The sequence below is a fragment of the Epinephelus moara genome, chromosome 18 (assembly GCF_006386435.1).
Source record: "Epinephelus moara isolate mb chromosome 18, YSFRI_EMoa_1.0, whole genome shotgun sequence".
NCBI classification, from domain to species: Eukaryota; Metazoa; Chordata; class Actinopteri; order Perciformes; family Serranidae; genus Epinephelus; species Epinephelus moara.
The window spans coordinates 27,144,204-27,156,574 of record NC_065523.1 but is presented as its reverse complement, the minus strand read 5'-3'; the positions used below and the strand labels follow the sequence as shown (position 1 = coordinate 27,156,574).

The following is a 12,371-nucleotide window of genomic DNA, read 5'->3' as shown; positions in this document are numbered from 1 at the left end:
GCTCATTTTAATTAACACATAAGCCTGTTGATGTTAATTAAAAAGCAGACAGAAAAAGATCACACAGAGGGGAGAGCTGCATATCGGAACGCAACCAAAGATGCAGCGGCAGTGCTTGGCACTTCAGATGAGCAATTCAGATGAGATTTCCCGTAGCCCTCTTGAAACATATGCATTACAAGTGGGCGCATCAAACCAAGTGTATCAAACAGATTTTTGATGTTAGTTATTTTAGGGGGGGGAAAGTGCAAATTTGCTGTAATTTGAGAAATGTTTCAAGCAGAGAAACTGCCATTAGATGGGCACTCTAACAATGATAATGTCTGCGATAACCAGATGATGTGGTGTAGTCATGTAAATGTAGTCTGCTTACTTCATGGGCTTGAACAGCGCTTGTCCATAGTTCTGGAAAGTCATGATCAACTTCAGCTGGGTGCCTCCTGATTTCATGGCTGAGAGGAAAAACAATCGAAATGTTAGATTAGTATTTGAAGCACAAACAGTAAACACACACACACATAGACATTAACACACAGAAATACGCCCACACATATGCACAGCTGTTCCATTATTTGCCAATTTGGAGGACGCAATTTTGCATGACTGCATAATAGAGCTATCACATCTGCTGACCAATTTGCCAGACACTGTACAATCAAAGTGCAATTGTGGCAGTTAGGAGCTGGGTGTGACTGAGAGAGAGAAGTGGTGTGAAAAGCATCTGCTGACAACTACAGCGAGTTCTGGGTTTGATGGCGGGATAAAATTGGAAATGGACAAGTTTTCCGAGTGTAATGGAGTAGGGTTGGACAAATATATTGGCCATTACTGGTTGTTTTGTTGGGGCGAGTTTCTGGGTGATTTTTTATTTTGCTAATTTCATGGTCTGCCTCCAAAGAAGGGGTCAAAGCTGCAGCTCAGCGGGCAGACCAACAGCAGACAGAGACAGCGAGGGAAACAGTGTGTGGAGCCAGCATGTTTTCACAACTTACTCTGTGAATTAAGGGTTCAGTTCAACGGAACCAGATTTAGTGGTTGTTGAAACATTGAACAGACTAGCCAAGATGATTATGCCGAGTTACATTTTGTTTCTGTCGAGTTTGAATGAAGTGTGTCTCACAATGGATTATCAAGGCAGTTAAGCTAGTCTTAGTTTAATGAACAATATATGATATTATGATATTTTGTGAGCTTTTGATTTGTTTATTTATTAGATTAAAAAAAAGCCAAGAGCAAAGTCGCCGCTTGAACTCATCTCCCTACTGAAGCTATCAGGCATAGAGGTTGTTGGGTTGTTGGTGGCTGGTTGGAAAATCTTAATATATCGCCAAACCCTACTGCTGTATAATCTGGCAAGTTGATCTTACTTAAACAAATCTAGGACACCAGTTGCCTTAAAAAAGGTACGTAACTATAACTACTAATGTTATGTTAACTTTATAGCTAATTATTCGGTTGTATTTCCTTATTTTTGTTAATTTGCTGCAGCTTAAAACATGACAAGTATAATTTAGTGTAAGCAACTAAAGTAAACCAAGTTAGTCTGACTTAATTAAACAGTTGTGTTTACTCAGTAGAATTTAAAACACTAGCCTTTAAACATTAGCCTTTGATAAATATGCATATAAAACAGACATTTTAAATGATGTTGCTTGATGCTTTAGGGTTTGTGTTATGCTTTGCTTATGATGCTCTGTTGTGTGCTGGTGATTTGTGCAATACACGAATGACTGATGTGCAATACTGTTATGATTTTTTATGTTTTTATGGTGTATGCTTAATTTCCTCTGGACAGTTATTGTAAGGCAGCAATACTTGAAGCTCCTGAGTCCAAGAAAATTTCCCAACAGGGACAATAAAGCATATCGCACCGCATTGTATCATATCCTATCCTATCATATCATATCATGTCGTATCGCGTTGTGTCGTATCGGGGAAAAAAAACATGTATCTTGTAGCATGACTAAGAGGATTTTTGAATGTGGTGGACTTAGAATATCTGCAAGTTTTGTGTTGTTATCATTCCAAAGAAAATATAAATGTAACTGAGTAGTTTGCAACCAGCAGAACACAAATATAAAGCACAATGTTAACACTTACCAGTGTTCATGTATCTTCTTACAGTTTGAGGCACATACATAATAAGTTTGATGAAATTATCAGGATTATTTTGATAAGACAATACATTTTCTATATGCTACTGAGTAAACACAACTGTTGAATAAAGTCAGACTAACTTGGTTTATTTAAGTTGCTAGGATATGCTTATTTCACTCGTTTTAGAGGTTGGAATGACTTCACAAAATTAAGTTAATACAACTAAATTTTTCCTAAATTTTTTTTTCCTAAATTAAACATTAGACTAATGGTTATATTTACCTAACTTTTTCAAGGCAATCAGTTTCCTAGATTTTTTTTTTAAGTAAGATCTACTAGTCAGATTTTACAGTGTAACACATTGACTGTGTGTTCTTGTAGCATGCATGTTACTGTAGAACAGTGGTTCCCAACTGGTCCAGCCACTGGGTCCAGATTTCTCCTCAGTCATTAGTTCAAAGTCCACACAGTTTAATACATTCAGCATCATACTTGTGTTTGGCCATGTCGTCAAGCTAGTTTGCTGTCTCTGTTAAGTAGCTGTCTGTTAGTCACTCACTTTACATCAGGAAACTGCACTGTAATTCACTGTACTTCAAAGTAAAGTGCTCTATAACGAGTTTTTACATTTGGGAGTCATCTGCGGTCCATTCAGAATCAATCTGTGACCCACATTTGGACCACAACCCACCAGTTGGGAACCACTTCTTTAGAACATTTAGCACATAAAGTCCCCTGAAAGTACAATTCAGCAGCTTATTATTATTATTATTATTACAGTGCAATTAGCATTTGGAAAATCCGATTAACAAAACTTAATTTCCTGAATCAAATCAAAGATTAACTGTATGTTTCCATCTACGTGCAAACCCTGCATGACAGACCTGATTCTGACCAGATGTTTCTCTGTACACATTGTCAGGATTTGCTCGGGCACGCTGGACTCTCCACAACAACTTCTCCTCTCGCTTCTACCAAACTGACCTCCTGCACCCTGGGAGAGGAGCCAGGGCACATGTCTCTGACTATCAGTCATATCCACGGTGTCTCCCAGGGGCTGACGCAGACTCTCCGTGAGCTTCCTGCCTGCCTCCGACTTAACAAAGAGACCGCCAGGCCTGTCTAAATGCCTTGTGTTTCTGTCATAATGGACAGGCTTTCGGGGGATTTGCCCATTTATTACAGCGCATTAACTTGAGCATATTACACAACACAGCGCTTCTGCCTAACCCCAATATCAACATAAGCCCCCTGTAGTGGACCCTCTTACTAAATGCCTTGCTGGCTGAGTAGCCGGCTTCACTCTACCCCCTACACAGAACTGTCTTTTGTGTTTATTGACTCCCTTGGTGTCCCTCTTCCTTGTTTGTATATGTCATCCTTTTATTCGTATTCTCTCCACTCTGCTCCGTCTGTCTCACTTTGCTTTACTCACCACTGGCAAGCCTCGCTATTACCGTGACTCATTTTCAAAAGCTTTTGGATTTTACATCCACTGTTGCACAAAGTACAACCTACGTAACCTCGGGTCAGTGCCTCTTCTTCATGACACAGGATGAGTATTGAGTGAAATCAAAGCCAAAGAATGCACTGAGAGCATTAGGCCTACACACGTGCCAGATTTGCTGCAGCCAGGTCAAGTGGATGGTGCCCCCGAGTAATCTTTAAACTTGGTGCAGCTATACAGCAGGCCTAAAACCTTTGAGAGATTGCAAACGACCTGACCATGTTTTAATGCTGTGACCTTGAACCCGTAAGCCACAATCCTTGAGGAGCTGACCTCAATTCTCCGCTCTGTGCTGGACGTTTATAAAATTTAGTTTCTAATTGGAAACTACGAAAGGTAATCCTCCGTGAAAAACCCCGGCAAAGCTCAGCTGATTGTTTCTCTGGATTGTATCTGCGCTGACATGCAATCAAACAGGACTTGAACAGTAAACTTCCAACAGGACATTCTTTTGAGTCTCCTAAAGGCCATCTGTCTCAGTATCCGTGTGTGTGGATGTATGTGCCCCTGTTGATCTAACCATCCATCTCTTGCTTTGTTTCTCCGAGCGTCTGCAAATGAATCGATGTCTTTTCTAAACCATCCTGTTCTCTGGTCTCTCACAAAGCTCCAGGCCTCACCCACCATCATCAGATTCCCCTCCCATCCCCGTGCTGTGATGATAAATCCACCCCGCTCCCACCTGTGCCACCTCACGGCACTGTGCGCATGATTTATGGGTCCGTCTGAAGACTGGACAAAAGGCCAGAGAGAGACAGACACAGAGGAAGGGAGGTACTATTGCACAGAAAATGCTGAACAGAGAAACTTTCTAATGCTGTCTCTGTTTTGTAATTGTAGCGAGACAGATAAGTGGTGAGTGTGTGCGCCAATTATGGGGCACAAAAGCTGTAATGCATGCTTCCACTTCCAGCCACACACACACACACACACACTGCACCAGGTTTTCTTTTCAGCAGACAGTATTTTTATAGGTGTGTCTGGGCGCAGATTGATGGTTTATATATTACAAACAGAGAGGACCGANGTAATGCATGCTTCCACTTCCAGCCACACACACACACACACACACACACACACACACACACACACACTGCACCAGGTTTTCTTTTCAGCAGGCAGTATTTTTATAGGTGTGTCTGGGCGCAGATTGATGGTTTATATATTACAAACAGAGAGGACCGAAAACACAAACTACTAAGTGTAGACGGAGATATGTGGCATGAATGATTGTGAGCTGCCTGTGAGAGGCTCCTAACAATGAGACAGTGGAGACAGCGAGAGATAACAACATGCACCAGTGGATGATATTTTGATATTCACTGCCCAGTTTTTATGAAGCCACGATAGCAAAAACGATAACGTCTTTTCAGGAGATTTGTCCAAGATGACATCAGTATAATGAGAAGTTGAAAAAACTACAATATAGTACATTTATAGAGCAAAATAATTGGGGAAAAAAATACCCTGTTTCTTTAAAAAAAAAAATCAGACATTTGGAGGAAACTTTTTTTAATGGCGTCTTTGCACCTTGGCATATTTTTTACTTTTCTCAGTTTTTCAAAACAGAATTTCTCAAAGCTCATCTTGATGCTCAAGTTTACTTACTCCTGCATACAATTTGCACTCATTAATCATCTAAAAGCAAAGTGTCTCCAAATGAAAGACAGTAATGGATACCTAGGAATGAAAGCAACATTTAGACATTCAAACTTTGTAGAGGGAAATTCTTCTTGCATGTTTCTCTCCAAGTTTGCCTGAAAATGTTTAGCAGCAATGTGAAGTTGATCCCTCGCTTCTACCCATCTGTTATCCATCCTCACTTTCAATTTAGTGACACAGCACATGTTTTCAGTCAATGGTCAGGCGAAATCAAGTGCAGGTCGGAGCTTTAAGGAATACAATCATTAAGCAGCTGTAACGCATATCTTTAACCAACACGCTGGCCGAAGCACACATGCTCTCACACACACCGATACATTATTTAATACATAAAGTTTGTTGGAATCTATAGTAAGCTCCTCTGGGGAAAAGGCGGCAGGTTTGTAAACTTGCACGCAAAAGCAGAAATGCAGATAGCAGGCCAGATGTGTGTGATTGTGGCCTCCTTCCCACACACATGCGCACACAATCTGTTCAGTCAGGAGCTCACATGTTGGGATTCGTTGTGCACTCAAGACAAGGCAGGTGCACGCACACATCACTCTAGGGCTCAACCTGGTGCAGGTTTATTTTTTCAATATGAATCATATTATTGTAATGAGTCAACATAATTTTACTCTTGCAGGGTGGAAAGGCCTCTCAAGTTTCATCATACCACAGGCTGGTAAAAATTTCCATTGAGACAAATATAACTGTCATGAAGATATTTTTAGGTAGGCCACCAGTTATTTGATCTACAGTTAACCAGAATAAAAATGACACAAAAGTAATATTTCATTGACACACTCTTCTCAAGTTTTAGTGATCATGTTGGTGCTGGACAACATGAGGCCAATGACACATGATTACTATTGGCCCCAGACTTCTGCATCTTACCTATAGACTGACATATACACACGCACAAACACACACCTTGGTTACATACAGCTCTCCCTGGCTGACTCACCCACGCTGGTGATCCTCTGCGTGACCAGGTCCTTCAGCAGAGCATCCAGCACCAGACTGTGTCTGGAGTACAGCTCGTAGCGGTTGATGCCGATGTGGAAGCGTAACCAGTTGGGGTAAGATTCCGCCGTCACCTCTCCTGTAGGAGAGAACTCCTCCTCCTCATCGTTCCCCTCCTCATTGTGCCTGAAAAGCAGGGAGAGGAGAGGAGGTTTAACAGGAAGTTGTGCTGCAAGCAGATTCCTGATCAGATTATTTTTAGTCTATGTAATTACAGTGTTTGTTGCAGTCTCTTCATATAGACTAACTGTATCAGACAAACTGGCTCAGAGCATTTCATTCTTGCAACACACTGATTTGTTAGTATCATGAGGTTACAGTGCGGTTTAATTGACTGGTATGATGTGAGAATATTAAAAAGAATAGTAACTCATAAGTTGCGTGCCTACAGAGATAAGATGGCATGACAGTAGGGGAGATGGGTGGATGCAGCAGATGGATGAGTGGACATTATAGTGGAGGCAGAGAAAACTGACTGGATGGATGGAAGCACCTGTCTACTGGCTGATTTGATGATATTCAAACAGACAGGCAGACAGATAGTCAGATAGATATGTGCACAGGCAGATGTCTCATGATCTGTAGGCCTGCATGGACATTATGAACAATATGAACTGCACCAGCATCAGAAAGCACTGGAGCTCATATTTAATTCACTTCAGAGTGGATAGCAGATTATTTCCTCATGGAGCAAACATGTATTACCACCTAGTTTTGGTCCCCTGCTTGCATCCCATTTACAGTCAGATATGTTTAAAGCAGTGTGTCCCACTTGTAACCCTTTAACTTCAACAAATCCCCATCAGCTTACCATGCTTGGTTCCCTGTTGCTCTGGGGTAAAACCTGATGTCTGTGTTCACGTTAAACAAAGTGTCATCGTCCGTGAGGGAAGGAAGGTCAACCTTGTATAAAGGATGCTCAAACAGAGCAGACAGCCGGGAGCCACCGTGAGCAGGGACGGTCCGACCCCCGCTCGCGTCTCCGATGAGCGGCTTGTGGTCCTCCGCCTTCCCCGCCGACGGTCTCATCCGCCTGAAGGACTCCGCTCTGTCCACGGCTGCTGTGATCTTTTCCAAGGAGTGCGACGTGAGGTTGGAGCTCGGCTCGTTGCTGAAATCCTGCAGGATTCTCAGCGTGTGCTTGTTAGGCCAGCCCGCTTCAGCCGCCGACATGGCGCGCTGCTTCCCCCAGCCCTGCGACTCCCCGCCCGGGTGGTGAGCGCACTGACAGCCGCCGTCCCCGCTGTCCGCTCCCGCCGCCCGCTTCTCGAGTTTCGGTAACAAGTCTATCATAATGTGCATGGTGCACGCCACCAAAAACACCATGAGTATGAACACTCTGAATTTACGAAACAATATCATCTTTGTGTATTTTTTTTGTCTTTACGCAGAGTAAGCTTTAAGCGCAGCGCACCTTACGGCACCGACATTGATGTCCAACACTGTTATGCGATGACAAAGCAGCGATGTTGGCTTGAAGATTTACTGTGATCATGGCACACATAATGCGTGTCAGCCTATGTTAACAACTCCATGATGTGGTCTGTCTTTATTACTATTATTTTTTTTTGTTACAATAGTCCAGATTCTTCATCCCCAGACAGGTGGACACATTGTGAGCTCTGGACACTTCACTGGCAGCGGCTCAAGAAGTGCTCTTCATTCATTGCCTTGTTGAGCAGGATACAGTGTCAGGAGGACGGACCACTAAATAAATCGTTAAGAAGAGGTATCAGGAAGGAGGGAGGGAGAGGGGGTCCTGTTAAAAGCACCGATATTCTTCCTCAAATCTGCTTCCTTGTGTTGCTGCCAGCACGGAGTGAGCTGTCAAATGTGTCATAACTGAAAAAGTGACAAGAGAGATCAATATAGTCCCCCCAAAAATCACAGCCTTCCTTGTATTTAGGATGAACTGATAATTAAAAAAAAGAAAGAAAGTGGAAATTCCATAAAAAAGAACAGGTGATCCGCTGAGATGCTTGGATGCTGTCCCGCTCCTGCTGTCTGCAAAGCCTCGCTGAAGTCAAATCAGAGACTGGCTGGCAGGTGCAGGGATCCTGGTTGTCATTTGTCCCCCCCCCACCCGTTTACACCGCCTTGTCTTCCTTCCAAGTGTTCATCCAGGGTGGGTGTGTTAAATATTATGATCGGAGCCCTCTGAGCCCAGCCTCGGTGGCGTCACGAGGAAGAGGTTGGCTGCGTCTGCACATACAGCACTAGTGACATGAAAGGCGAGCTTCAGGGAGGAAAAGCTGAAACCTTTTGAGGCTGCAACTCCCCAGTACGCAGCCAGAGGGCGTCGGCACAACCCGAAACACCATCCTGGCTGTGTAAAATATGATCTGAAGGACAATGTGTGTGTATACCTACTGTATGCCAGTCTGGGAGGATGAGCCGAGGGGTCACCAGCAAAACCAGGGAACATTTAAATCCACTGTAACATCCATAAGAAGCTGACACATGCAGACTATTACACAAGTCTGTTTCTTGAGAGAAAACCAAACATCCTGGCCAAAACACACTCACTCACACCGACACACCCACATTCTTTGATAAACATAGATTGTTGGAATCTATATTAAGCTCCCGAGAGACAAGGCGGCTGATTTATAAACTCGCACACATCAGCAGAAATACAAAGTACCAGATGTGTGTGATTGAGACCTCCTTCTCGCGTACTACACAATCTGATTCATTGCACTCTCAGACATGCTTGTTCCAGCGTCTGAGAGCCTTGATCATTTGTTTCACATATTTTATTGCTGAAAACAGTGAATAACATTTTCCACAGAGCCCAAATGTATTCAGTTTACAATGATGTAAAGCAGAGAAAAGCTAATTATCACAGCTGAGAAGGTGAAATTAGAAAATGTTTGACATTTTTGCTTAATAACAAAACAAGAGATTATCAATCAATACAGCTGTCGGTTTATTCTCTGTGGATCTTTGGAACAGATTACTACACCGACTGTTTTTGCACCAACCATATGCCTCTAAAGCACAACACTACAATACATAAATAAATGAAAGATTCAGAAGTGTCTGGTTCATGAATCTTCAACCAAAACCAACTCTGGTATTAAGGCAAAAACAAACTCACAGTAAATATTGCTAAAATATTTTCTATAGCTAAGTATCTGTAATAAATACCTTTAATGTATCAACTGAAATAACCTAATACAAAGCATAGACTGTATGTAAAGATGGACAACCTGTCTCAAATTACACCTTCTGTGCAAAAATGAAGCCAAATTTCAAGAATATCCTGGTGATTTGGAGCCAGCTTGTGCAGTAGCAATCAACAAGTCTCAAAGTCCCGCCCATACACCCTTCCACATAATTGCAAGCAGCAGCATTGATCGCAAGCACATTGATTGGCACACATAACTTTCAATTATGACATCAAACCCCCTTTTTATAGTGTCAAATAACTAATTAGGCAACAACTTATCAGAAAAAAAGCACTTGAACATATATCAGTGTGATGAGAATTACCTAAAAGGACAGAAATCATCTTTAGGAAAAATTATTTACTTGTACTTTGATCTTTTAGTTTGGCCCATGTCCCATCTGCTAACATAAAGGGGGGCAGGTTAATGATTTATACTGCAGCCAGCCACCAGGGGGCGATCAAGATGTTTTGGCTTCACTTTTGGGGAGCTGTCATGTTTCCCATCTTAATGTACAATGGTGCATAGTGCCAAGTAATTTCGAAACTTCTTCAATCTTTTTTGTACCCAGATCCAAAAAATAACAATTATTTTGCTTGCAGCCTATCACCGCAAGCGTTCTTCAGTTAAATGAGATGTGGGATTGGCTTACTAAACAGCAGCCACATTTTGTTGTGTGGTGAAGTCGAGGGCTGTGTATTTGATTGAGTTGGCAGTCCGGCGTGCTGAGATGCCACCATAATCTTCGGAAGTATGGCTGTATGCCTGGTGGTATTTTACACAACCAAATACTTCCATTCTAAAAAACAAGGATACCAAATCTTTATTGGTATCGGTATCACTTTAAAAGTACTTGTATTAGCACTGCTATCATAATTTTTCTAATGATTTTCAGCCCTAATACTTCATTATCTTTGTGCCTATTTTCTGCTTATGCATTCAAGAGACAGAGCAACATGGAGATGGAGTTATGTTACTGGCCACCATCAACTGTATAAAAAATTTTTGAAGCCTTGAGTTTGGCATTTCAGCCTTCGACATCTTGTTTTGTTGGAGCCAAAAGCGACTGAGGTGACCGTATTTGGATGAAAGGGTGGAGCCATGGAGGAGCGAGGGGTGAATCCGACTGAGAGCTTGAGGATATCAGCAGACAGCCTGTCACTAGAAGTGGCCTGCCCTTAATTATGCATACCATTAAACATAACATTTAAAAGGGTGTTACATAACGATTCACCACCTGCACGGTTGTCATGAACAGGGATATTAGCTATAGAGACCAAAATCTTTTTTTGTACCAGGCTGTAAACATGTTTATTTTTGTTGTAAAGTTGGATATTTTAACATGGGGGGGGACTATGGTGATTGACTGGCTTTTGGAGCCAGCCTTAAGTGGCCATTGGAGCAACTGCAGTTTTTGGCACTTCTGCACTGGCTTCATTTTTTTCAGCTGCAGAGGTTGCTGCTTGCTGGTCAAAATTAGTCCAACATTTAGTTGTACTTTAGCTCTGGTTTGATCTCCACCAGCTCCTAAGAAAAATAGCTGGGTCTCAAGTTTTTTACAGAAGTTTGACCTTCATTACTAACAACATACAGTTGGCCTGTGTCTGCTCGTCCTATAATGTGGTGCTGCATGTACTCCACCATACACCTCTGAATGTGTTTCAAGTCTGTCTCTGGAAATCTTGGCTCATGCTGTGCTGTCCACTCAAACTTTATTTTTAGACATTAACAATTCTGTTTTAATCAAAGACTTTCTAATCAGATTATTTATCGTCCACAAACATTAATCCTCTTCCACGGATGTTTTGCAGTCAAAACACACTACCTGCCTTCTCAGAGGCTATTCTTTTCTATTTGCTGATAAAGTGAAACACACCTTTCATTTAAACTGCAGGGGGACAAAACACTGACAGCAATTACCGCAGCCGGCACTTATAGCTGAGGCTGGTCCAGATTTCTCTGAGACTTTGCAGGATTAAATGAATAACATTTTAAGTGCCATGGAGTTCATTCAAGTTGTGGATTGCAGGCCTTCTGACTGCCAGAAAATCTATCTAGCCATTTTGTCTCAAAGCAGCTGGGGTACACAATGTTCGATGGGAAGCAAGAAATGTCTTCAGCTCAGTGGAATCACAAAGTAATAAAATGAACAAATTATACATATTCTTTTGGCTTGTGTGTGTGCTGTACAAGGCTCACCAAGTGGGCCCGATTGGAAGAGCTTCACTTGGCTTCTGCCCCTCCTCCCAGAGGCACAGAGTTGGAGTTCATGCCACTGCCAGATTTGTGCATCTAAATAAAAAAGGATCTTAAAGCTAACAAGCAAACAAATTGTTCTCCCAAAGGCAAGCCTGCTGTCCCAATTCATCTCCTGCTCCAAACAAAACAAATTGGCACGTGCAGACACATTAGAATCCACTGATACTAGAAAGGTATTTTATGAATTATATAATTTGCTTCGGCTCAAAGAGAAAAAAATAAAAGGTTAACCACACATGAGGGATTTTGTAAATTTTATGGTGGGAGCAGTCTGAGCCTGCAAGCGTACTAGAGTTGCCTTTGGCTCACAACATCAATGTGCATTGCCAATAAACCAAGACCCAGCCCATATCAGCTGATGAAGCATATTTGTAATGGCTTGCTTGAAGCAACTGCAGGTGTCTGCTCTCTAAAACAGTTGTCTCCCTCACTGTCCAGAACTTCATGTTTAAAAAATTGCAGAGAAGAGGTTTTGTTTTCACCTATTTTCACAACATGGTCATCAAATACTGATGCTTTGTCTGATACCAATAGTGTCTGTATGAGATGCACCGGGCTTTCAACTTACTCCATGTAATCCCATCCACAGCAATAGTAGATGCTCAGAGCAACTGACATAGTATAGAATAGTACATGTCTGTGTACAGAGGAGATTGGGGTGGATGGGTGGG

General features: G+C 42.1%; 1 protein-coding gene across 1 annotated transcript; it reads right to left on the bottom strand.

Moving 5' to 3' along the window:
* Window positions 1-369: 369 nt before the first annotated feature.
* LOC126406157 (extracellular serine/threonine protein kinase FAM20C-like) lies at window positions 370-8,457 on the bottom strand. Its single transcript, XM_050070335.1, has 3 exons — window positions 7,083-8,457; window positions 6,213-6,397; window positions 370-452 (listed from the first exon to the last, which is right to left on the bottom strand). The coding sequence occupies exons 1-3, from the start codon at window positions 7,631-7,633 to the stop codon at window positions 370-372; spliced, it is 819 nt and encodes a 272-aa protein (XP_049926292.1). The 5' UTR covers window positions 7,634-8,457.
* Between the last annotated feature and the right edge of the window lie 3,914 nt (window positions 8,458-12,371).